The 26,000-nt window shown below is 39.9% G+C and overlaps 3 protein-coding genes across 3 annotated transcripts; 1 reads left to right on the forward strand and 2 right to left on the reverse strand.

Annotated features, from left to right (window-relative positions):
* Positions 1 to 6,747: 6,747 nt before the first annotated feature.
* Positions 6,748 to 7,684, reverse strand: LOC104736284 (thionin-like). Its single transcript, XM_010456243.2, has 3 exons — positions 7,398 to 7,684; positions 7,215 to 7,292; positions 6,748 to 7,053 (listed from the first exon to the last, which is right to left on the reverse strand). Exons 1-3 carry the CDS (start codon positions 7,627 to 7,629, stop codon positions 6,956 to 6,958), a joined length of 408 nt encoding a protein of 135 aa, XP_010454545.1. The 5' UTR covers positions 7,630 to 7,684; the 3' UTR covers positions 6,748 to 6,955.
* A 13,943-nt stretch (positions 7,685 to 21,627) lies between these two features.
* On the forward strand, positions 21,628 to 23,294 carry LOC147929345 (uncharacterized). The gene has a single exon (XM_087481326.1). The coding sequence runs from the start codon at positions 21,628 to 21,630 to the stop codon at positions 22,588 to 22,590; it is 963 nt and encodes a 320-aa protein (XP_087337452.1). The 3' UTR covers positions 22,591 to 23,294.
* Positions 23,293 to 24,229, reverse strand: LOC147929346 (thionin-like). The gene is made up of 3 exons (XM_087481327.1): positions 23,943 to 24,229; positions 23,760 to 23,837; positions 23,293 to 23,598 (listed from the first exon to the last, which is right to left on the reverse strand). Exons 1-3 carry the CDS (start codon positions 24,172 to 24,174, stop codon positions 23,501 to 23,503), a joined length of 408 nt encoding a protein of 135 aa, XP_087337453.1. The 5' UTR covers positions 24,175 to 24,229; the 3' UTR covers positions 23,293 to 23,500.
* Between the last annotated feature and the right edge of the window lie 1,771 nt (positions 24,230 to 26,000).

A 26,000-nucleotide genomic window follows, 5' to 3' on the forward strand; every position in this document is an offset into this window, starting at 1 on the left:
ACTCTGTCCGCGCACTAAAGAAGAGGGCGCGTCAAGTTTGCAGCCTTTAGGGAGCCCCGAGCGAACCTCTACTCTGCTCGGACCCCATATCGTTTACTTCGGAAGACGCCAAGGGAATCCAACACCCCCATTCGGACCCTTTAGTCATCGAAGTCTCCATGGGCGATTTCGATGTCGAACGAGTTTTGGTCGACACAGGAAGTACCGTCAATGTAATATGCTGGTAAACGCTAGAAAAAATGCGTTTCACGCCGGAACAACTGAAACCCGAATCTCGAACATTGACGGGCTATGATGGGGTCGCCAAACTTTCAATGGGCGATGTAAAGCTGCAGGTGCGAGCCGGCAGATTGTCCCGGAAGACCAAGTTCGCAGTCATCGACACGCCTCCAGTGTACAACGCCATTTTGGGGGTACCGTGGATATACGCGATGCAGGCCGTACCATCGACCTATCACCTCTGCCTCAAGTTCCCAACCACCACAGGATTTTGCACACTTTATGGTAACCAGAGGGTAGCCCGAACTTGCTCTATTATCGAGAAAAAGCAGAGGAAGACTGAGGACGCGTAGCAACTACAGAGCGGGGACCATCTTACCGGTCCCCATAAGCCGGAGAGAGATCGCCTCAAGTTTCCGGAGTATCGAATCTTATAGGTGAACATCGATCCCTCTGACCCCTCACGAACTGTTGGTATTGGTGCCGAACTGGAAGAGCACATAAAGTCAAAGCTGATCGCTTTTCTGCAATCTCGGTGTTATACATTCGCTTGGTCAACGAAGGACATGATCGGAATAGACCCCGATGTTATCTGCCAGAAGTGCAACGCCTGACCGGCCGCATCGCAGCTTTAAATCGCTTCATCGCTCGATCAACAGATAAATGTCTCCCTTTCTACCAACTCCTCCGGGGAAATAAGGATTTTCACTAGGACGAGGAATGCGAGGTCGTCTTCCGAGAATTGAAGGAGTACTTGACTTGCCACCCAGTATTAGTTAAACCAGAAGACAGCGAAACACTGTACCTCTACGTCTCGGTCTCCATTTCGGCTGTCAGCGGCGTGTTGGTTCGAGATGACCGCGGGGATCAAAAACCTATCTTCTATACGAGTAAGGCACTCAACGACGCGGAGTCACGATACCCCACGCTGGAGAAGCTCGCACTCGCAGTGATCATCACCGCACGGAAGCTCCGACCCTATTTCCAGTCACATTCCGTCGTCGTGTTAACCGATCAGCCACTCCGAACTATCCTCCATAACCCCCTCCAATCCGGACGCATGGCGAAATGGGCAGTCGAGCTAAGTGAGTATGACATCGAATACCGCTTCCGCCCAAGCTTGAAGTCGCAAGTCCTGGCCAACTTCATCACCGAGCTATCTCCTGACCTCGACGACCCCACTCCTAGGGAAGAGCATTGGACAATGTTCGTCGACGAATGAAGGATCCGGAGTGGGACTCATTCTCCGGTCCCCCACCGGTGAAGTTCTCGAGCAAGCATTAAAACTCAACTTCAGAGCGTCAAATAACGAAATAGAGTACGAGGCCGTCCTTGTGTGACTCCCAGCTCGTAGTCAGCCAATTCAGTGGAGAGTTTGACGCCAAAAATAAGCGAATGGGGGCGTATCGGCAGTTGGTCCGAACACTGTCCGGGGAATTCACATCTTTTTCTCTGACGAAAGTCCCACGAAACAAAAACGCGTCAGCCGACGCCCTCGCAGCCATGGCAAACAGCTCCGACCCTGATTTACGGCGCACCATCCCGATCGAATGCATCGACGCTCCGAGCATCGACCTCGACAATCAGATAGCAGTAATCAACGACGACTCAGTTCTGATGGAGGTCAACGAGCCAGTAGAGGATCTGACGGACGTCACAAAGCCTCCGGACGACTGGCAAATTGAGATCAAACTCTATATCTCCGAAGGCGTCGTCCCACCAGACCGATGGGCAGCCCGACGCTTAAAGGCTCGAAGTGCCAGATACATCCTCTTGGACGGGGAATTATTCCGCCGAAGCGCGTCAGGAGTGTTCCTTACCTGCGTCACTCCGGACGAGGCCGAGCGAATCATGATGGAGGTGCACGAAGGCGAAGGTGGCAACCATTCTGGCGGACACGCACTCGCCCTCAAAATAAAAAAGGATGGACACTATTGGCCGACCATGATGGCCAACTGTGAAGCCTTCGCGGCAAAGTGCAAAGCCTGTCAGCGCCATGGACCAATGCGGCACATCCCACCCGAACTGCTGAACACCGTGACAGCTCCATATCCTTTCATGCGCTGGGCCATGGACGCTATAGGTCCTCTGCCGGCGTCACTATCCAAGAAATACGTCATGGTGCTGACCGATTTCTTCACCAAATGGGTCGAAGCAGAGTCCTTCACAAGGATCCAATCCTTGGACGTAACCAATTTCATATGGAAGAACATCATATGTCGGCACGGACTTCCATACGAGATTGTCACCGATAACGACACACAATTCACCTCGATAATCACCAGACGTTTCCTGACGAAGTGGCAAATCCGCCTCACCACTTTGACTCCCGATACCCGCAAGGAAATGGACAAGCTGAGGCCACTAATAAGTCGATCGTCGACGGACTAAAAAAGAGACTTGGTCGAAGGAAGGGGGCGTGGGCAGACCACCTTGATGGCGTATTGTGGTCCTATCAAACAACCCCGCGGCGAAGTACGGGACAATCCCCTTTTTCCCTTGCATATGGTCTCGAGACACTCACCCCTGCCGAAGCAGGAGTCCCGACACTTCGACGTACCATGATGGTCGGCAATCCCGAACTTAACAACAGGATGCTGATTGACCACAACGATCTTTCCGAAGATCTGCGCGATCAAGCCCTAGTCCGAGTGCAGCACTACCAAGATGCAGCGGCTCGGTATTATAACAAGACTATTCGTCAGCGGCGTTTCAACGAAGACGATCTGGTTCTACGGGAAGTTTTTGAGAACACCAAAGAAGTCAACGCCGGTAAACTCGGCGCTCGGTGGGAGGGTCCATACCTCGTATCCAGGGCAGTTCGCCCAGGCGTCTACGAACTTGTAACCATGGCCGGAGAACGGATCAAAAACTCGTGGAACGCAACCCACTTGAAGCGTTATTACTGCTAAGTCGTCGTCACGACCCTAACTAGGAGTTTTTGCGAATCCGAACTCCATTCATCTTTCCTTTGTAATACGAACTACGGTTGGCTTGATCCCCGTTTCGGGGTACGTATAAACGGATGCGCGGTATCCTCCAGGGGTTGGCAGTCGGCCTCGAGTAGGGCAGGCACATCCATGCGCGCAACCTGTTCCTGGCACGTCGCACGCGCGGCAAGCAACCGGGTCATTCGCCACTTCGCCAAGAAGAAATCTTCGGCGATCATCTCGTTCAGAACCCGAACAGTCCCATCCAAGCGGTAGAACCGACAGATATCGGCGAGCCTAAGACGTCTCGCCGTAAGATGAGCCCCTAACCTATAGCGGCGAGCTCGGGACCGTCGGAGCTCCTGGCATATAAGACTCCCCTCCGCGCCAGTCATATCGACGAAGGGGACAGGTGCACGAACCAGAAACGTCTCCGCCCGATCTAGAGCGGAGGGATTATCCGACGCTTCAGTACGCCCGGTATTGCTCGCCGAAGCAGCTATTCTTTCCCGGGCCCGTCTTAGCCATGCAGATTGAGTAGTTACCATTCTTCTTTTTCGAGAAGTTGTGAAAGTTGGAATGTTTCTTTCTCCCAACCCTCAACCCTATTTATATAGGGTCGTGGGAAGTAACCGCTGCTGAATCCACTAATCACAATACCGCGAAATTTTTGCCGCATCCCAAAAATAATTCTCAAAGACCGCGTAACACATTTAATGCAGCGCGTCTTTTTATTTCTAAAAAAAAAGAAAAAAAAATACCGAACTGGGTTAAGTATTGGTATATACCGAACTCACTCCTCGTTGACACCCTGGCCAGGTGATCAACTCGCGTAACTACGCACTATTTTTCAGGATTAAGCCGAACCCAGAGTTGTTATTTTGCACCTGACTTTCATATGTAGGGATAAGCCGGACCCAAAGTATTTATTCCGCACCCGATCTTTTAATTTAGGGATAAGCCGGACCCAGAGTATTTATTCCGCACCCGATCTTTTAATTTTGGGATAAGCCGAACCCAGAGTATTTATTTCGCACCCAAACTTTAGTTCGGACGGAATGGTTAGCCGAACCCAGAGAATAATTTTGCAGTCTGACATCCGAACTAAAGCAAAGGAGATAAGCCGAGCCCAATATCTGCGGGGCCTTCTTTTTGTGTTTCCTCTTCTTCCTTTTCGGTCCAGCTCCAAGCTGAGGGACATCCTCTTCATCGTTCGGAGGATCGGCATTCCCTAAAGCTAAGGGAGGGGTATCGCCTTTCGCAACATCGACTGTGTCGACGTCTTCTTCGGAAGCCCGAGTAGGATCGACGACGGTCCGATCCTGAACAGGATCAACATCAGACCGGTCCCGAGGAGGATCGATATCGGCTTTGATGGCAGCCTGGATTTCTCGGTGAACGATCTAGAGACAGTCGGATTCAACAACACGTGACCCGGCTGGCTCCGCAGTTCATCCCAGTGAACTCGCGAAACTTGGGAATGTTGTCCTGGGTTTGCCCATCGCTGTTTCAACACGGATACGGGTAATAAATTCCCACCGACGATTGTTCCCGGATAGTAGAGCGTTCCTGACAGGATGATAGTCCGGAGCTAGACGTGTTGCGCAAAATGGATGATCTGGAAGCAAGACATGAAAAAGTTAAAATTGGTCAGAGGTGCCGAAGTCAATTAGAACGTACTGGAAATATAAAATCTACCAGGATTTTCATTCCACACTCTCCGATGGAAACCCAATGGATTAACGAGCGAGTACTGATCGACGCGGACATAAAAGTAGTGGTTCGCCCACTTCTTGAATTTGGAAACTCTTTGACCAGCAAGGAAATTGTGCGCCGGTCTCATATTCACTTCCCAGCGATGCGGACTCTTTGATGACTTGAAATTGGATAGTTGCTCAAAGCATTGAACTCCAATGTTAACTCCGACTTCGGCTGCTATGGTAAGGGCAGCCATAAAGTTACAAATGGCTCCACGGAAAAATTGGCAGATCGCTATCCTGCGTCTTTGGGCGTAGAGCGATATTAATGCTGGGATTGGGAATAAGAGGCGACATTCAGTAAAATAACCCTCGTACAAGCATATATACCCTTCCGGCGGGTTCCAGGGGCGCTGGTCGGCTCGAGAAATCAGAATTGTGACGTTGCTGTTAAATAGACCGCATGCGTTCAGCATGTCGTTCACGGTTTGATCGAACTCAAACTCTTATCGCCTCCAATTCGTCCTTTATGGTCTAACAAAGGATCGATGTCTTCGATCGAGATTCCTAAAGGTGCGAATCGGTCTTCTTCTTGCGACAACACATCTTGAGTCAGTTCGTCACTCCCGTCTTCATGACGAACTGTTAGAGGAGTCTGTGATGATGAAGTTCCAGCTGAGCAGCGAGTTAGAAGAGATGGGATTTCGGAGCCCGATCTACTGGATTCTCCGATCTGCGCGACGCGTCTGGAGGTGCGACGAATTAACTTGGATTCTCCAAGTTATGCTTTTATAACTTGGTTGGCGATGAAGAACAGGCTTTCAACTGGAGACAAGATGCAAACCTGGAACCAAAATGTCAATACAAGCTGCACTTTCTGCAACAACCCCATGGAAACAATCGATCACCTGTTTTTTCAATGTTCTTTTGCACAGACGGTATGGGAGAAGCTCACTAGAGGCCTGCTCTTGCACAAGTACACTGCAGAATGGCGAGACATCGCAACACTGATTGGTGGAAATGAACTTGATAAGAAGTCACGCTTCATCATCGGATACACATTTCAGAATACTCTGTATCTCCTCTGGAGAGAAAGGAATGATAGACGTCATGGCAACCAACCCTCGCCGGCGGAGAAGCTGGTCAAGCTCATAGACAAAAACGTTCGGAACGAAGAGGATACCACGATACAGATGTGAGTTTGTCAACAGAAAATTTGTTATATATATAGATATGATTTTGCATTGGCACAATATACTAAGTTGCATAACCAAAAAAGATTATATTTGATTATCTATCCTTTACGACAAAAGCCTTTTAAATTTCAAAGTGTTCGAATGCAAGAAAATATTTTTATCATCCATTCGCAGTGTTATATAGATAAATATTTCGGGTTTACTATAAAAAGAATAGATCGTTGAACGCGGGCAATATATCGGTGTTTACTCTTTGTATGTAAGTGCCTCCTTTGGGTAAGTCTCTTTACTAAATGCCGAAGACCATTTTCAAAATTGCTGACAAGAGATATATCCGTAAACACCGAACATTTTCGTGTCCAGCTCCGGAAGGAGGAATTATGTCTGATGAAGTTGGGCCATCATTTGATCCCAAAAAATGTGCATCTTTAATTTGGGACTGCAAGGTTGCAATCTTCTCTTGCTCCGTCTGATACTTTTCGTCGCTCTCAAGAAACTTTTGCTTGTAAGTTTAACTTGAAGAACTTGCTCCAAGAAGTTATTGGGTTACTACTCTAACAATCATGACTATAAGTTTTCCAGGTAGAACGAATTATATAATTTGAGATTTGTAAGTCTTAACTGTTTTGCTAAGTTTGCATTGGATGTTGTCAAGATATGAACTGATTGTAAGAAAATTACGTTAATGCGAGAGTTTTGATCATATATAGAAGATAAGGACACATTTTTATTCTTTATTTGGATAATAGCAAGTAGAAGGGGTAAACAATCTAGGGGTCAATGACCTTCTTCTACGTCACATAGAAATCCTGGAAATAGTAGATGCTAGCTTAAGACTCTAGCATTTTTTTGTCACATACACGACAATTATTGAAAACAGGGAAAACAACAACACAGTTCTTGGATATCCTTATTAGGCAGTTTCAACTGCATTGGATGAGTCCTTGGTACAGAACTCAGAACATGCCTCGGTGCAATGTACGACTGCTCCACTCACAATTTCACTTGCATCTATTTCACCGATACAAAATTAAAATTAATTGATTTTTCACTTGTTCTAATAATAATAATAATAATAATAATAATAATAATAATAATAATAATAATAATATAATAATAACAATAATAATAATAACAATAATAATAATAATAATAATAAGTTTTCACGTTACCAAAGTTCTGGAGAGTGGTTAAGGTACCACACACAGAGGATGCACAACCCAACTTACAATATTCGTTGACAGCATCACCTTAAATAAATTAATAAAAAAAAAGTTCTTGTATCGTGAAAATCCTTGTCCAACATGTAAAAGATATAACTTAATGAAACAACAAAGAAAAAGTTATGAAATTACCAGAGTTTTCAAGAATGTCATGTATATATGGCGGAGTAGTACATTTTGTCCCCTTAATAATTTTGCATCCACAAAGTTTTGCACAAGTTTCCCTACCAGTTCCAGGAAGACGGCATACATTGTAACAGTTTCTAGCAGTCGTGCTCGAGCAACAACTCTTTGCTTCGACTTGAATCTGCGCCAGGACAAGACTCATTACGAGCACACTTAGAATCAAAGTTTTGCCTTCCATCTTTCGATTGATCAGTTGTTTGATTGCAAAATGTATATGTGGAGAGTTATAAGCTTGTATTGATGAAATGGTGATGAGACAAGGCTCGTTTAAATACTAGTTGGTCTCATTTAGCAACCACAAACTTCGTATGATACACTTATCATCACATTCTCTGTAGACTTTGTGTGTACACGCTGCGTGGACCAAACCTTATCTTAATGGCAATCGAATTCACACTAAGGATAGTTTAAAATCTTGTTCTTCTTCTTCTTTTTGGTTAACCAGATAAAGAAAAACAAATCTATTAGAGTTTTGTGTTAACTACTTGATATATTTGAATCAGGATACTTAATAGGGAGTCACTATTCCGTATTAGTATTGCTGGCTATATATATTTTGTATGTTCGTGCTAACTTGTGTAATTATGATGACGTTCTTAAATATAATTAGCTTTATATATATATATATATATACACGTATGAGTAGAGAGTTTACATTATATGAGTATTCTGTCAACAAAGTTTTGTGTTTCTTCATTTAATTTCTTTATTGTGGTTGTAGAAATTTCTAGAAACAAATATCTTCTAGTTATGTCTAGCTGATGGCAAATTAAAATATGAGACTAAAATCCAAATAGTTTGTTACAACGTGTTTTGTGTTTATTTTTGTTTTTACCAACTCTTTTTTTTTGAATATTACGTTGGGACCAAATGGATGCTTTGTTGCCATGATTTGATTATTTATATTGAATCTTCATTTAAAAATATGGATTGGTTTATTCATGCTATATGAAATTAAGTGTGTTTGGGTTTCAGAATTATAACTTGAGTGGTGTATTTAAGTATTTGAAAAATATTTCTGCATATTTGGCTTTTGGAATAGTTCATATCACTTGTATAATATTTGGCCTATTTATTTCACTTTTAATGTGAGTTTGTCAACAGAAAATTTGTTGTCTATAGATATGATTTTGCATTCGCACAATATACTAAGTTGCATAACCAAAAAAAATTCCGTATTTTGCATGTGTAATCCTTATAGACATAACTGCATCACATTCAGTATTAATTGAGCCACCGCAACAAATGTATTTTTTATTTGTACTCAACAATGGTGCAAATAATTGTGTTGCTAACTGAGATGTATAATACATCATTTTGTAAAGGAATTGTGTGTGTATTATTTTTTTTAAATATAATTTATCCATGGTGATGGTAAATCTGACGCGCATAGTAGTGCGAAAAGGATTCTACTGAGGCCTCGCGACGAAATCAAGAGGTTCAAGTCCGATCCTACCGATCTGGCCTCCTCCTTGAAACAAAGATAATTACTGAGGTTCAACCTCTCTGCTCCAATATGGATGTTCTGTGGCGCTTTGGAGGAAAAATGAGCCATTCTGGATGCAAACATGCATATGAGATGGATGTTAGTTCACGTGAAAACCCGCCTACCAGAGAAACCCGCCTGGCTAAGCAGCGAGTCTAAACCGACAACTTTCATGTTAAAACCCGCTTATCTGAAAAACCTGCCTGGCTGAGAAGCGATGTCTGAACAGGCAAGTTTCACGTCAAAACCCGCCTATCTGAGAAACCTGCCTGGCTGAGAAGCGAAGTCTGAACCGGCAAGTTTCACGTTAAAACTCGCCTATCTGGGAAACCCGCCTATCTGAGAAACCCGCCTGGCTGAGAAAATGTCTTAACTAGACCGTTACCTTTTTACCTTATTTTGAAAACTCTATAAATACTTTTTATTTGTTGAGAGAATAAAACTCTACAACCTCAGACTTTTTGCAAGACACACTTCTGGGATTCTAGAGACTCATCCTCATTGACAATTTAAAGAAGATTTCTAAACCCTTTCTTATTATTTATGCAATTTCATCATGTTTTCTTCATCTATGACTTTTGTTTTCTCTTTTACTATGTGTGTGAGTAGTTCTCCAATTGGTTTTAGGGTTCCAATTAGGAGATTCAATGAATTGATGTTTTAATTATTGTTTGGAGTTCTTAATCCTTAGGTTCTTTGATTCACATGATCTTAATGTTAAAATATGACTGATCACTTTGTTTCAGACTCTAGGTTTTCTATGCATAAAAAATGTTCGATAGAATGCCTAGATGAGTGTGAATTGAGCAATGTATTTCTAGCCTGCGAAAGTTGATGTTAGGACGCATTGTGAACTTAATGAACTTGATTGTAATGTAAATTTGGCTAGCAGGTTGCAAATGAAAGTTTAGCAAACTAAGAGTCAAATTTAGTTTCTAATGCCTTGAAAAAGGGTTAGTCTATTATAGTGTTCATGTTCTAGAACGGTTCTTAATTATTGAATTCCATATTTCATTTTCTCTTTAGTCATTGATCTTTGAAATACTCTATGACCCAATGTTTTAATCTCATAAGTTTAATCGTTTTATTTCTTGCATTTTTATTTACAATTTCTGAAACCAAACAAACTATCTTTTGTTCACTTTAGCTATTTACGACTCTTGCAAATATTTAGTGTACCATTGGTCTTTGTGGATTCGACCCTGTATATATTGCCTTGCGGTTAAGTGTATCAGGTAATTACTCGAACAATCAATGAGGTAGAGCCCACATGTTGCAAATATTTGATGAGGGGTCTCTCAAGAAAATGGACTCTCTGTCAAGAATTCAAAAAGAATGCTCAAAGATTCGTATTCAAGTGGACTTCCTATCCTTTCCAATTCCTCGAGTCTCCACTGGGAATACTACTACTATAATTAATCAACGGGATTCGTTTGAAGGTACAAACTAGAAACCCTCCCAATCTTGATAATCTGCATTATATTTCCACCAGTCAATGTAAAAAGCATTTTTCTAAATTTGGCATTTTTGAATTCTCACTCCTCACGTAGGGCTTTGGATGTTCTGAAATCTGAACATTGTAGGACTCTCCAATACTGTACTGAGACTATTCGAGAGGCGCAATCGTGTTGAGAAGATGATGATGATGATGATGATGATGATGATGATACGTTTCCGTGCTAGAAGCTGAAAAGGAGAAGAGGAAGACGATTGACAACCACCAGCTTTGGATGAGAGATTTTGCCATGAGTCTTATGACTTAATTTTATGTCTTTAAGTGTGTTTATTTATATCTTTGGACTTGCTTCCACTTTCATGTCATTGATTTAATGTCTCTTGATAAATGAAGTTTTGAATAAGTATAAAATTATGGAGAAAACAATATCAAATATGATTCTAACCAATTGAACATATCATCATGTTTGTAGCATAAGTTTGATTTGTTGTAGAGAGTTTTGCATTACGCTCATAGATGCATAAGATTGGTGAATCTACTTCGGGAATTTGCGTTGAGCTCCATGAAACTAATACATGAATGAATTGTGATGGTTCGATTTAAATACTAAAGAAAAGAAAAACATGAAAAAAACTGAAACAGATGGATTCCTAGTTAGGCTAGTACAAAAATATAATGTGTCACTGAAGAAGCATAGATTCTGTTATGAAATGGTGATAAACAGAGCACAGACCTGAAGGAGAGCATATCCTTGATATGCGGAGCTCTAGGCATAATCATGTATAATGAATTTGTGAAGAAGGCAATCCTTCTTCGCGCTTCAAGGTTTTTCGGAACATACATTGCATATTCTTTGATTGTTAAGAGTAAATGAATACGACTTATCTACATCGAAAAAATAAATCATAAAGTTGAAAATGGTTTTCAGAATGCACAGAGTATCCCAGAGGATTAGTGTAACGACCTGCTCCCTCGGTACCGGCGGTATATGATATGGTACGGACGCGGTACATGATATGGTACGTACGCGGTACATGATATGGTACGTACAAGGTACATGATATGGTACGTACGCGGTACATGATATGGTACGTATGCGGTACATGATATGGTACGTACGCGGTACATGATATGGTACGTACGCGGTACGACAATCAGTGCTGAGAAGTGCCGAGAGCGGTACGACAATTAGTGTCGAGAGCGGTACGGCAATCAGTGCTGAAAAGTGCCGAGAGCGGTACGACAATCAGTGCCGAGAAGTGCCGAGAGTGGTACGACAACCAATGCCGATAAATGCCGATAACGATATGGTAACCAGTGCCAATACAGATTGAAAGCGGTACGAACCTCGGAACGAGGACATAACGAATCATGGTCCGTAAAGGACGATGGCCATGGATCGATAGTCATTGGGACTTGGATAAAATAGAGAGTTCGAGACTACTGAAGTAGTGAACAAATGTTTGAACTGAAGAAAAGGATGTCCTTGGCTTACCTTGTAGATGATGCAGGCATGCAAGTTTCTAGATGAAAATGGGAAGATTTCGGTCCTTAGTCGGAGTGATAGTCCGAGTGATAGTGGGAGTTAAAGTCCTAGTGATGATGATAGTGATAGTGAGAGTGATAGTGAAGTAGGACTATCCGTAAATGGTCGCATCGGTGAACGATGGATTGGGCCGATGGACGAGGATGAACCAATTAGATTATGGGCCGATGGGTGGCCCAGGAACTCGGAATCTTGCGGAGATTTAAGCCGACTCACAGGAAAGGAAACCCGAGAGAAATGGAAACTCGCGGAAAAAGCAAAATTGGTCAAATAAGGGAAAAATATGGAAGTTGGGGGACGATAGGGTTTATCGTTTTGGGGCAACACAAGGCGGTTTAGTCTTCCCTATATAAAGGATAGTACCCTTAGAGAAATTCTCTAGAATTTGCATAAGACCTTTTAGCCGCCGAGAGAGAAAAGAGTTTCCATCAAGCTTGATCGAGAAATTCCTAAGTCTAGATCGAGAGAAGAACGGTAAGTCTTCCTCCACCTTGATCCGTCGATAGTTATGGTTCATACATCGGTGGTTAACGATGTAGATCTGTCCGTGTAGAAGCGGGGATCAGAATTGGGCATACGGATCGAGTGATTAACACCGTAGGTCGAAAACGAAGGTGAGTGCGTGATTGTGGCCGAGTTCTATGGTCGATCTCTTGACCGATGGTTATTTAATCTTGATTGCTTGCTTGTCTTGTTAATGTTTATATTGCAATATTTTGGAAGTTGGTCTAAACGATTTGGACAGCTATCCCATGGTTCTTTGACATGCATGACTTGATTGAACTAACCTATGTTGGATTGATATTATTGAACTGAGCCTAGTGAGACGGGATGACCGCTCCATACGCCTCCTTTCTATGGACGCAGGAAAAGAAAGGTCCGGTGATCAGGATTTTAGTGGCTGACCAGCTCGTGTGACGGGGGCAAAGGAGGAAGAGGATGGTGGTTTGGGATAGTTTTATTATGGCTTGTTATTTTACGGATTGTGTCGTTATCATGCATGAGTGTTAAGGATATTTGAATCTTTAATTTAATGAATGCGTATTTTTAAGTTATGAAACCTGTTATATATGTCCCATGTTGCAAATTGTTAAACGAACAAGTAGAAAATTAATAGGCCCTAAAAAAAATTTTATCGGCCTGTACGGCCATGTACTGACTTTTAGGGTCAAGGTCTTATAATTAGCCTTTTATCATGTTTTTTTATTTATTTAATACATGTTCATCCCATTGAGTTGTTGCCATTGGAGGAAACTTTATAGCAGGTTCTGCACTAACATCAGCAAAAAGTTGACCTTCACTAGAAAAAGGTGCCAACAATGTTTATTATTGTTTGTGTGGATACTATATGTAAGTACATAGACACTAAACAAATTAACTTTCCAGTTCTCAAACTATATATATAATTAATCCACTAACCTGTATTTATATTTCATCATATCTAGAGTCACTATCTTAAGCACATCTTGCAATAGCGGATGTACTGTGTATCTTTTCAATGGCACTGCCACGAACAATCTTAAATCAATAACAAGGATGTTGTTCACTTACCAAGATTCCGACAAGCTCAACAAATTTACTGAAAAGATCGATTTAAATAAAATATTATGAGCAAAATTATTATTTGAGATTTAAGATTCGTTTGTATAAAACAAAATATGTAACTAAAGCTTTTTCGTTTATTCAAATTTGCGTTTATTTTCTGTAAAATACGTTTTACCCGTGAAATATTTGAACTTTAAAAAGAATTTTAAGGTGGTGTAGAAAGTCTTGATGTATTTTTGTGTTTCTAAAATTCAAATTCACACATTTTATGGTTCACATTATCATCTACATCACTATGCCATTAAATAAATATATAAAAAATACTTTTTAGACTTATCGATTTAATTTAAACTAATCCTAAGTTTAAAAAATGAAATGAGAAAAATAGATAAAAGTGGTAAATAAATAAATAATTTTTTTTTGTGAAAAGTAATTTACTTATAATAATTAAATCTGTTATGAAATTGATAATTAAATACATTTCTGGATTTTAATTGTTGATTAAATCTTTCATTTTAAAAAACTTATAAAAAAACATTGCTTTATATATGTCAATGACATATTTATGTAAATAATAATGAGATGTAAGATTATTTATTAAAAAAAAGCACAAAAGCTATGTGAGCGCGATACATCCACTTTTTTACGAGGTTCATTTATATACTAGTTGGTTATATACCAGAAACTTTGTATGATATGCTTATCATCACATGCTCTCTATAGAGTCTGTGTGTAATTGCTGCGTGGACCAACCTTATCTTAATTTCAATCTGATACTTAATATTCAGTATTTCGTATTGGTTCTCCTGGTTATATATTGCATATATTTCTGCTAACCGTGTAATTATTATGTACGTTCTTATAATTTGGGGTGGGACAAAAGTCCAAATAGTTTGTTACAACGTGTTTTGTGTTTCTTTTTTTAACAAACTCTTTTGTTTTGTATTGGAGTTTTGAATTATATGTTGGGACCAAATAAATGCTTGTTGCCTAGTAATTTGAGTGGTGTGCTAAACTATTAGAAATAAGTTTCATCCATCCGAGTAAGTGTGTGAGTTAGCTGATAATTCTAGAGTACTAAATATTCTAGAGATCGTATGAAATATTTTACACACTTAGAATCAAAGCTTTGCCTTTCATCTTTCGATTGATCAGTTGTTTGAGTGCAAAATGTATGTGTGGAGACATAAGCTTGGAGAGTTACATGGTGCGTGGACCAACCTTATCTTATTGGCAATTTGATTCAGACTAAGGATTATTTAAATCATCTTCTTCTTTTTCGTTTTGGTTAACTTCATATTTGAATTAGGATACTTAATATTCACTATTTCGTATTGGTTCTGCTTGTTATATTGTATATATTCGTGCTAGATGTGTAATTATTATGTAATATCTTATAATTTATTTATATTTTTATTAAATAATTTTTTTAAACCTTTCCACATGCACCACCATATTTTCTGAAATCGGAATATTTCAAATTCCATGGTCAAGGCATTGTCGTGAAGATTAATTGTGAGTGGAAACGACGACAACCTAGGCTTCTATCTTTTGCGTACTTGAGAAACTTAAGAATATAGTTTCCATGATACTACTGTTGTGACTTGTGAGGTACAAAAAAAAAAAAAAGATCTTTGTGACTTATGGTAAGCTTCATGCATCATTTTTTTTTTGAATATTATGTTGGGACCAAATGAATGCTCTTTGCCATGATTTGATTATTTTCATTGAATATTCATGTTATAGGAAATTAAGTGTGTATATGGGTTTCAGAAATATAACTTAGTGGTGTGTTAAAAGTTTTGAAGAATAATTCTGTATAATTTATGTAACACCCGTGAACGGAATTGTGGAAATTTGGTAAGAGTGTCGATCGACACAGGTGCTGGTGTTGATCGACACCTTATGCAGATGGTTCAAATTAGTTCGATTTTAATTCTCTGGTTTGCGTGGTTGGGTTAAGGAAACCCTAAGGCTCGAGTATAATAGGAAAAACACGACTTCCTTCTTCTCTTTAGCCGCTTTCATCAGTTTTTCTAGAGAGAAAGAAGAGAACAAAAGTCTATGTGAGTGTTCTTGAGGTTTGGAGGTTTCTTTGTCTCTGTTGGGTGAGTTTCTTCCTGGATTTAACAAAGAACTTGCCTAAACATATCTCTTTTAAATCTGGGAAGGGAGGCGATACTGTTGTGGAGTTTGTCTACCCATGGTTACCCCCACGGTGAATTGACTGCTCCAATTGGGGACACAACAAGATCAGAGCCTAATAACTACTTCACCAGATTTGGTTATGCAGAGAACCGCAACCTCAGCTCCTGTTAATATATACACACACAAGAACGATTGAACAACAAAAACAACCTTACATATGATTATGAATAAGCTAATTACTAAGTTCCAGAGAGACATAGAGATGATACAAACCATAGTCACTTCTGAATCTGATTCAAGTACTTCAAAAAACAAAATATGAATCAGAAAAACTTGACAAGATTAGCATAACATAAAGCAAAAACCATTATCACCATCTGATGAATACAAAACTTAAGCCAAATAACACAAGGATGACATACCAAATTATTAAGTTCCAGAGAGACAAGAGATGATATAAACCATAAACCCCTCTAAAATTTGGTTTATGCAATTACTGAAACCCAATATGAATATGCAGAAACTGCAGACACACACTTGCATAGATATGCACTATTTGCTCAAAAAAGAAGAACAAAGAGTAACCAATAAAAGTTCGGCTATAAAGTGAACACATAGACTAATCTGTATAACTAAATTAATGTCTTCCTAGTCCAAAATTGCAGTAAGATGATGCTAACGTATAAATTCATACCAATCTGATGATTGAGAATCACTAGAAACAACAGCTATCGAAATAAACAGTAATCACTCTAAAGAACCACAACTGAAAACGTGAAGCCAGAGTTCTCTACACAGTTTAATCAGAGCCTAATAACACAATGCCCTGAATAAACAAATGAGACAAACACAACAAAATCAGAGCCTAATAACACAGGATTAAGAGATTATATGCCAACTTAAACGATGGAGTAAGTGATGTTCTTGCATAGGATTGAGAGATTAGAGATTATATGCCAACTTATTCAGGGGAACCCATTTGAACCCATTTGATAAAATTAGAATCAAAATGACGACAATCAAATTAGAATCAAAATGACGACAATCAAAAGCACATACCTGAAATTGGAATTAGAGAAAGAAGACACGACCCTCTTGTTCTGAATCGGAGATTCGCCGGAGATAGCTTCTCTCGACGAATTTTGAAAATTTTTGAAGATTCTGGAAAATTCTGAAAACAAATGAAATAAACGGGCTACCCGATAATATTTTGCTCAAACCCATTAGTATTCGGGTCTTAATGGTTATACCCTTTTAAATCCGTTTATAATTTTGTGTTTTTTAAGTGGATTCGGGTTTTAAAAAATAAACTAGGCCTGTTTAGACCCGTGGGTATAAGACCCGTTTTAACATCACTAGGTGTACACCTACTAAGGGGATTCGTAGTCCAGGTAAACGGTTAGATATGAGTCAGGTTGACGCTTCAAAGCTTTCAAACTCCTTTTCATGTCTTAGTGAAAAGGAAGAGGAAGGAGAGGATGTTATACCCGATTTGGAACAGAGTCTCGATCTTACTCAACAGCCTGGTGGTGGGGATCCTGCGACTATCGTGCCTACGACTGATCAGGGAGGAACTGAGACAGCCAAGGGGGTGACGCTCCGGCACTCTCTTCCACGTGCTTCGAAGGAAAGCCATAAATTTATATCGCAAACCAGCACACAGAGTACTAGGCCTCCTCCTAGTAATCTGTCAATACGTACAACTTCCAAAGCTCTTTGATGTCCGGGTTTTTCTGGAATGCCAGAGGCTTCAACAGGAAGGAGAATCACCGTGTGGTACAAGAGTGGATGACTCGTGGTAATTTTGATTTTGGGTGTTTAATTGAACCTAAGGTTAAGGAACGTAGAGCAAGTCGTGTTATTGACTTAGTGTTTGCTAATTGGTTTTTTATGTCTAATTATGAAGAGCATTGACTGGGAAGAATCTGGATAGTTTGGAAGAATAATGTGCGCATTACACCAGTGTTTAAGACCTCACAACTTATTACGGTCTCAATATCTGTAGAAGGGAAGGAGGATTTCTTTGTCACTTTTGTTTACGAGTCCAACTTGGTTGTGGAGCGTAAGGAGCTTTGGAGTGACTTACGACATCATCACTCATCTCCACTCTTTCATGGTCGAGCTTGGCTTATCTGTGGGGATTTCAATGAAATCTTGGATAATGAGGATCACTCTCTATATGATGTTAATCCGCGTACATACCTTGTCAATTTTTGCGAACTAGTTAATATGAGTTATCAGGGTCAACAATTTATATGGTGTAACAAACGTCAGGAGGGGGTAATTTGTAAGAAACTAGACCGAGTGTTGGTTAATCAGGAATGGATTCAGCAGTATGGTCAGTCATATTCTGTTTTCGAGCCTGGGGGATGCTCAGACCACTTACATTGCAGGTTTTATCTCTTTGCGCTGAAGTCGAAAGTGAAGAGGCCGTTTAAATTTATAAATGCAGTCACAAAACAACCAGAGTTCCTCTCTCAACTGGCTGGACGATGGCAAGAGTCACCCGCTCTTTTTCATTCCACCTCTGCGATGCATTGTTTCTCAAAATCATTAAAAGGACTTAAACCACATCTTCGGAGTATGGGGAAGAAACTGGTGGCAAACAGTACTGTCCGCACAAAGGAGGCATATGTCACTCTTTGCACTCAGCAGGAGCGGACTGATATCTTGTGTTTTTATGTAATTTTAGAACTTAATTCTTCATTGTTTTGTGCATATTCATGAGCATTTAGGTTGTGTAGGTTGCATTTTGCATCAAGTTTGTTATCTCAGATGATGGAGTAGAGATGTACAAGGAAAGTGTGCTTTGGAGCCAAATAAGTCAATAATTAGCAATATAATGGAAGACACACATTTGGATGCACACAAGATGATTGATGATTCGGAACCAGTTTTCAGTCCCTCAAATATCGACTCGTATGAAGACCTTTCTTTGGGATTTAGCTCCAGATTTCTTCCACTAAGTTATTGGAAATTGAGTAAGCTTTGCAATGGAGGTGATTTCAGGCCAATCAGATCTGTGTGTAAAGAGTTATACCTGTTTGAGTGAACGTATATACAGCCAGAGTGAAACAGGAGCCACACGCGGCCAAGAGCAGCGGCCAAACGGTGGCCGAGTGAAGACCAGCGGCCATCCCAATCGGTCAAGAGCTGGCTGATGGAGTTCAGTAAGAGGAAGATCGTTTACAGCAGCGGCCAAGCTCAATCGGCCAAGCCATGACCGTTGGAGCCACGCGACCTCATCAATCGGCCAAGCCATGGCCGATGGAGCTCAAGAAGAGAAAACACCGTTTACACCAGCGGCCACCACCATCAGCCAAAGTGTGCCCGGCCATCCCAATCGGTCATCTCAATCGGTCAAAGCATGGCCGTGTGAGACCATCACCACACTTGTTTTAGTTTTGATCCGGGTTTGACCCGGTTTGAACTGGGTTGACCCGGCTCCCTTTTATTTTGCTATAAATAATCTAACCCTATTAAGGGGAGACTTATCTCTTATCTCTTATTTTTTGGTTTTATCTTTTGTTTATCTCTTGTTTAGCAGCCACTTAGGATTCTTAAGCTTATTTACTCTTGGTTTGTTGAATGATTGAGTACTTCTAAGTTTTTTAATAGCAATTTCTCTTTCAAATCTCTTAATCTATAATCTCTTATTATGATTTCACAAAGATCAAACTATTTTCTTTGTGTGATTATGATGATGAGTGAATAGATCATTAAAACTTTGGGCTAGGTAGATTAGGAAGATATATGATTGATCTTTGATGTCTAGAGCCTTATTTATGTGTTTCTTATCTTGTTTAGTGTTAATAATGCTGGAAAGCGTTGATCAAGCTTGAATCTAGACATTAGGATTTCCATTGCCCAGAAGGTGTTTGATGAAATTCCTGAACCAAACTATTCAAGGGCTTTGCACTCCTAGCCAATGGAAATTGATGATTAGGGTCCTTAGTGGTATTAAGACCTCTTCTTAATGCATGCTAGCTCTGTGATTGCCTTTGGAAAAAGTTAGATTGTCACTTGATTAGCATAGGAATCTCTACCATGGAAATGGATTGATTTGCATTAGTGTTCTTAGCCATAGGATTGTTTTTGATTGTTGCCTGGACATCTAGGATTGGTTAGCTATCTCCCAAGTCAATTACCTTGCCCAAGGTTTACTTGTTTAATCTTGATTTAAAGTTTGTTGTTAGTTGTGTTCTGTTTCTTTCAATTCCTGTTAAGAATAGATTAAGCAACTTTGTGTATTTTTAGTGAGTTGATTAATGCGGATTGTGGATTGATAATTTAATTGACTGAAATATACTACGACTATGATTTCTCCTTCCTCTCAGGCGATACAGGACGAGGTTGATGCATATGCGAAGTGGCGAAGATTGACTGATATTGAAGAACGGTACCTGCAACAAAAAGCAAAGTTGCATTGGCTGAAGGTTGGTGATCAAAATAATAAGGCTTTCTATGCGTCTGCTAAGATTAGGGAGTTGAGAAATCATATATAGGAGATTCAGTGTGGTGATGGAAGGGTCGTTACTGATCAGAATCACATCAAAGAGGAAGCAATAAGACATTTTCGAGTTTTTCTCACTTATTCCCCTGCTGACTATGTCGAATGGACTATTGAGGAGTTGTCGGACCTTCTGAGTTGTAAATGTGATCCTACTGACAAATCTATGCTCACTAGAAAGGTTACCAAGGAGGAAATTAAAAAGGTTCTGTTTGCGATGCGCACAAACAAATCACCAGGTCATGATGGCTTCACTGTGGAGTTCTTTAAAGAGTCTTGGTCCATCGTGGGAGATGATTTTGTTGTAGCAGTGCAATCCTTCTTCCGGACAGGCTTTCTACCTAAGGGGGTCAACTCTACTATTTTAGCTCTTATACCAAAGAAGACAGAGGCAAGGACAATGAAAGATTATAGGCCAATTTCATGTTGCAATGTCTTGTACAAGGTCATTTCCAAGATTCTTACTACAAGACTCAAAGGTCTTCTTCCCAAATTCATCTCTCTTAATCAATCAGCCTTTATCAAGGACCGATTTTTGATGGAGAACGTACTTCTCGCTACAGAGCTTGTCAAACACTACCATAAAGACTCCATCTCTCCTCGTTGTGCCATGAAAATCAATATCTCAAAAGCTTTTGACTCAGTGCAGTGGGGTTTCCTACTTAATACGTTAAGAGCTCTTGACTTTCCTGGTCAATTCGTCAACTGGATTCAAACGTGTATCACCTCTGCATCATTTTCTGTTCAACTAAATGGAGAACTTGCGGGTTATTTTGGAAGCAAGAGAGGCTTGAGACAAGGTTGCTCGTTGAGTCCTTACTTGTTTGTCATCTGCATGAATGTGTTCTCTCGCAAGATTGACAAAGCGGCCCTGAATAAGCAGTTTGAGTACCACCCAAATTGCCAATTGCTTCATCTCACTCATCTCAGTTTTGCGGATGATTTAATGGTTATTACTGCTGGAAATAAGAGTTCAGTCGAGGGTGTTCTGGAGGTTTTCAATGATTTTGCCTGTCACTCAGGGCTGTAGATTAGTCTTGAGAAGTCAACCTTGTATATGGCAGGAATAGCTCCGGATACAGAAGCGGAGATTCTGCAACAGTTCCCCTTCGCGTCGGGTGTGTTACCGGTTCGATACCTTGGTCTACCTCTACTTTCTAAACGCATGTCTGAAGCTGATTATCTCCCTCTCTTGGAAAGGATACGTTCACAAATAAGCTCCTGGACAGCTAGGTCGCTCTCTTTTGCAGGCAGGTTACAGCTGCTAAGTTCGGTGATTTTTAGTTTAACAAACTTTTGGATATCTGTTTTTAGACTTCCAAAAGCTTGTATAAAGGAAATAGACAAGTTATGCTCTGCTTTTTTTGTGGTCTGGTCCTACTCTAAACACCAAAAAAAGCAAAAGTGGCCTGGACTGAGGTCTGTTTACCTAAGAAAGAAGGAGGACTAGTCCTGCGCTCCATAGAAGAAGCAAATAATTTCAGTATGTTGAAACTGATATGGAGAATTCTGTCTGCTAAAGATTCTTTGTGGGTGGATTGGGTCAAGCGATGTCTTATCCGGAATGGCTCGTTGTGGGCAGAGAAACCCATCTCCCCCACTGGCTCTTGGATATGGAACAAGATCTTAAAATGTAGGAATTTATCGGCACAGTTTCATAAGGTGGAAGTTAAGAATGGTGAATCTACTTCTTTTTGGTTTGACAACTGGAGCACTATGGGATGTTTACATGACCAACTTGGAGATAGAGGGACAATAACACTAGGTGTATCTACAGCGAGCACTATGGCCGAGGTCATGGTCATGCCGCGACACCGACGACACAGACATCCTGTACTCAATCAAGTGGAGGAGGAGATACAGTACCACAAGTTCCGAAGAACTGCAGAACGGGACGTCGCCCTTTGGAAAGGCAGAAACAGTGTGTATCGCAAGACTTTCATGACCAAAGAAACTTGGTCTCTCATTCGGGTTGCTCGACCAACAATGGCTAACTACAAAGCAGTTTGGTTCCCTTTCTACACTCCGAAGTATGCTTTTATAACTTGGTTGGCGATGAAGAACAGGCTTTCAACTGGAGACAGGATGCAAACCTGGAACCAAAATGTCAATACAAGCTGCACTTTCTGCAACAACCCCATGGAAACAATCGATCACCTGTTTTTTCAATGTTCTTTTGCACAGACGGTATGGGAGAAGCTCACTAGAGGCCTGCTCTTGCACAAGTACACTGCAGAATGGCGAGACATCGCAACACTGATTGGTGGAAATGAACTTGATAAGAAGTCACGCTTCATCATCGGATACACATTTCAGAATACTCTGTATCTCCTCTGGAGAGAAAGGAATGATAGACGTCATGGCAACCAACCCTCGCCGGCGGAGAAGCTGGTCAAGCTCATAGACAAAAACGTTCGGAACGAAGAGGATACCACGATACAGATGTGAGTTTGTCAACAGAAAATTTGTTATATATATAGATATGATTTTGCATTGGCACAATATACTAAGTTGCATAACCAAAAAAGATTATATTTGATTATCTATCCTTTACGACAAAAGCCTTTTAAATTTCAAAGTGTTCGAATGCAAGAAAATATTTTTATCATCCATTCGCAGTGTTATATAGATAAATATTTCGGGTTTACTATAAAAAGAATAGATCGTTGAACGCGGGCAATATATCGGTGTTTACTCTTTGTATGTAAGTGCCTCCTTTGGGTAAGTCTCTTTACTAAATGCCGAAGACCATTTTCAAAATTGCTGACAAGAGATATATCCGTAAACACCGAACATTTTCGTGTCCAGCTCCGGAAGGAGGAATTATGTCTGATGAAGTTGGGCCATCATTTGATCCCAAAAAATGTGCATCTTTAATTTGGGACTGCAAGGTTGCAATCTTCTCTTGCTCCGTCTGATACTTTTCGTCGCTCTCAAGAAACTTTTGCTTGTAAGTTTAACTTGAAGAACTTGCTCCAAGAAGTTATTGGGTTACTACTCTAACAATCATGACTATAAGTTTTCCAGGTAGAACGAATTATATAATTTGAGATTTGTAAGTCTTAACTGTTTTGCTAAGTTTGCATTGGATGTTGTCAAGATATGAACTGATTGTAAGAAAATTACGTTAATGCGAGAGTTTTGATCATATATAGAAGATAAGGACACATTTTTATTCTTTATTTGGATAATAGCAAGTAGAAGGGGTAAACAATCTAGGGGTCAATGACCTTCTTCTACGTCACATAGAAATCCTGGAAATAGTAGATGCTAGCTTAAGACTCTAGCATTTTTTTGTCACATACACGACAATTATTGAAAACAGGGAAAACAACAACACAGTTCTTGGATATCCTTATTAGGCAGTTTCAACTGCATTGGATGAGTCCTTGGTACAGAACTCAGAACATGCCTCGGTGCAATGTACGACTGCTCCACTCACAATTTCACTTGCATCTATTTCACCGATACAAAATTAAAATTAATTGATTTTTCACTTGTTCTAATAATAATAATAATAATAATAATAATAATAATAATAATAATAATAATAATATAATAATAACAATAATAATAATAACAATAATAATAATAATAATAATAAGTTTTCACGTTACCAAAGTTCTGGAGAGTGGTTAAGGTACCACACACAGAGGATGCACAACCCAACTTACAATATTCGTTGACAGCATCACCTTAAATAAATTAATAAAAAAAAAGTTCTTGTATCGTGAAAATCCTTGTCCAACATGTAAAAGATATAACTTAATGAAACAACAAAGAAAAAGTTATGAAATTACCAGAGTTTTCAAGAATGTCATGTATATATGGCGGAGTAGTACATTTTGTCCCCTTAATAATTTTGCATCCACAAAGTTTTGCACAAGTTTCCCTACCAGTTCCAGGAAGACGGCATACATTGTAACAGTTTCTAGCAGTCGTGCTCGAGCAACAACTCTTTGCTTCGACTTGAATCTGCGCCAGGACAAGACTCATTACGAGCACACTTAGAATCAAAGTTTTGCCTTCCATCTTTCGATTGATCAGTTGTTTGATTGCAAAATGTATATGTGGAGAGTTATAAGCTTGTATTGATGAAATGGTGATGAGACAAGGCTCGTTTAAATACTAGTTGGTCTCATTTAGCAACCACAAACTTCGTATGATACACTTATCATCACATTCTCTGTAGACTTTGTGTGTACACGCTGCGTGGACCAAACCTTATCTTAATGGCAATCGAATTCACACTAAGGATAGTTTAAAATCTTGTTCTTCTTCTTCTTTTTGGTTAACCAGATAAAGAAAAACAAATCTATTAGAGTTTTGTGTTAACTACTTGATATATTTGAATCAGGATACTTAATAGGGAGTCACTATTCCGTATTAGTATTGCTGGCTATATATATTTTGTATGTTCGTGCTAACTTGTGTAATTATGATGACGTTCTTAAATATAATTAGCTTTATATATATATATATATATACACGTATGAGTAGAGAGTTTACATTATATGAGTATTCTGTCAACAAAGTTTTGTGTTTCTTCATTTAATTTCTTTATTGTGGTTGTAGAAATTTCTAGAAACAAATATCTTCTAGTTATGTCTAGCTGATGGCAAATTAAAATATGAGACTAAAATCCAAATAGTTTGTTACAACGTGTTTTGTGTTTATTTTTGTTTTTACCAACTCTTTTTTTTTGAATATTACGTTGGGACCAAATGGATGCTTTGTTGCCATGATTTGATTATTTATATTGAATCTTCATTTAAAAATATGGATTGGTTTATTCATGCTATATGAAATTAAGTGTGTTTGGGTTTCAGAATTATAACTTGAGTGGTGTATTTAAGTATTTGAAAAATATTTCTGCATATTTGGCTTTTGGAATAGTTCATATCACTTGTATAATATTTGGCCTATTTATTTCACTTTTAATGTGAGTTTGTCAACAGAAAATTTGTTGTCTATAGATATGATTTTGCATTCGCACAATATACTAAGTTGCATAACCAAAAAAAATTCCGTATTTTGCATGTGTAATCCTTATAGACATAACTGCATCACATTCAGTATTAATTGAGCCACCGCAACAAATGTATTTTTTATTTGTACTCAACAATGGTGCAAATAATTGTGTTGCTAACTGAGATGTATAATACATCATTTTGTAAAGGAATTGTGTGTGTATTTTTTTTTTAAATATAATTTATCCATGGTGATGGTAAATCTGACGCGCATAGTAGTGCGAAAAGGATTCTACTGAGGCCTCGCGACGAAATCAAGAGGTTCAAGTCCGATCCTACCGATCTGGCCTCCTCCTTGAAACAAAGATAATTACTGAGGTTCAACCTCTCTGCTCCAATATGGATGTTCTGTGGCGCTTTGGAGGAAAAATGAGCCATTCTGGATGCAAACATGCATATGAGATGGATGTTAGTTCACGTGAAAACCCGCCTACCAGAGAAACCCGCCTGGCTAAGCAGCGAGTCTAAACCGACAACTTTCATGTTAAAACCCGCTTATCTGAAAAACCTGCCTGGCTGAGAAGCGATGTCTGAACAGGCAAGTTTCACGTCAAAACCCGCCTATCTGAGAAACCTGCCTGGCTGAGAAGCGAAGTCTGAACCGGCAAGTTTCACGTTAAAACTCAAAACTCGCCTATCTGGGAAACCCGCCTATCTGAGAAACCCGCCTGGCTGAGAAAATGTCTTAACTAGACCGTTACCTTTTTACCTTATTTTGAAAACTCTATAAATACTTTTTATTTGTTGAGAGAATAAAACTCTACAACCTCAGACTTTTTGCAAGACACACTTCTGGGATTCTAGAGACTCATCCTCATTGACAATTTA

The sequence above is a fragment of the Camelina sativa genome, chromosome 13, assembly GCF_030686135.1.
Source record: "Camelina sativa cultivar CO46 ecotype springtype chromosome 13, ASM3068613v1".
Classification (NCBI taxonomy): domain Eukaryota; kingdom Viridiplantae; phylum Streptophyta; class Magnoliopsida; order Brassicales; family Brassicaceae; genus Camelina; species Camelina sativa.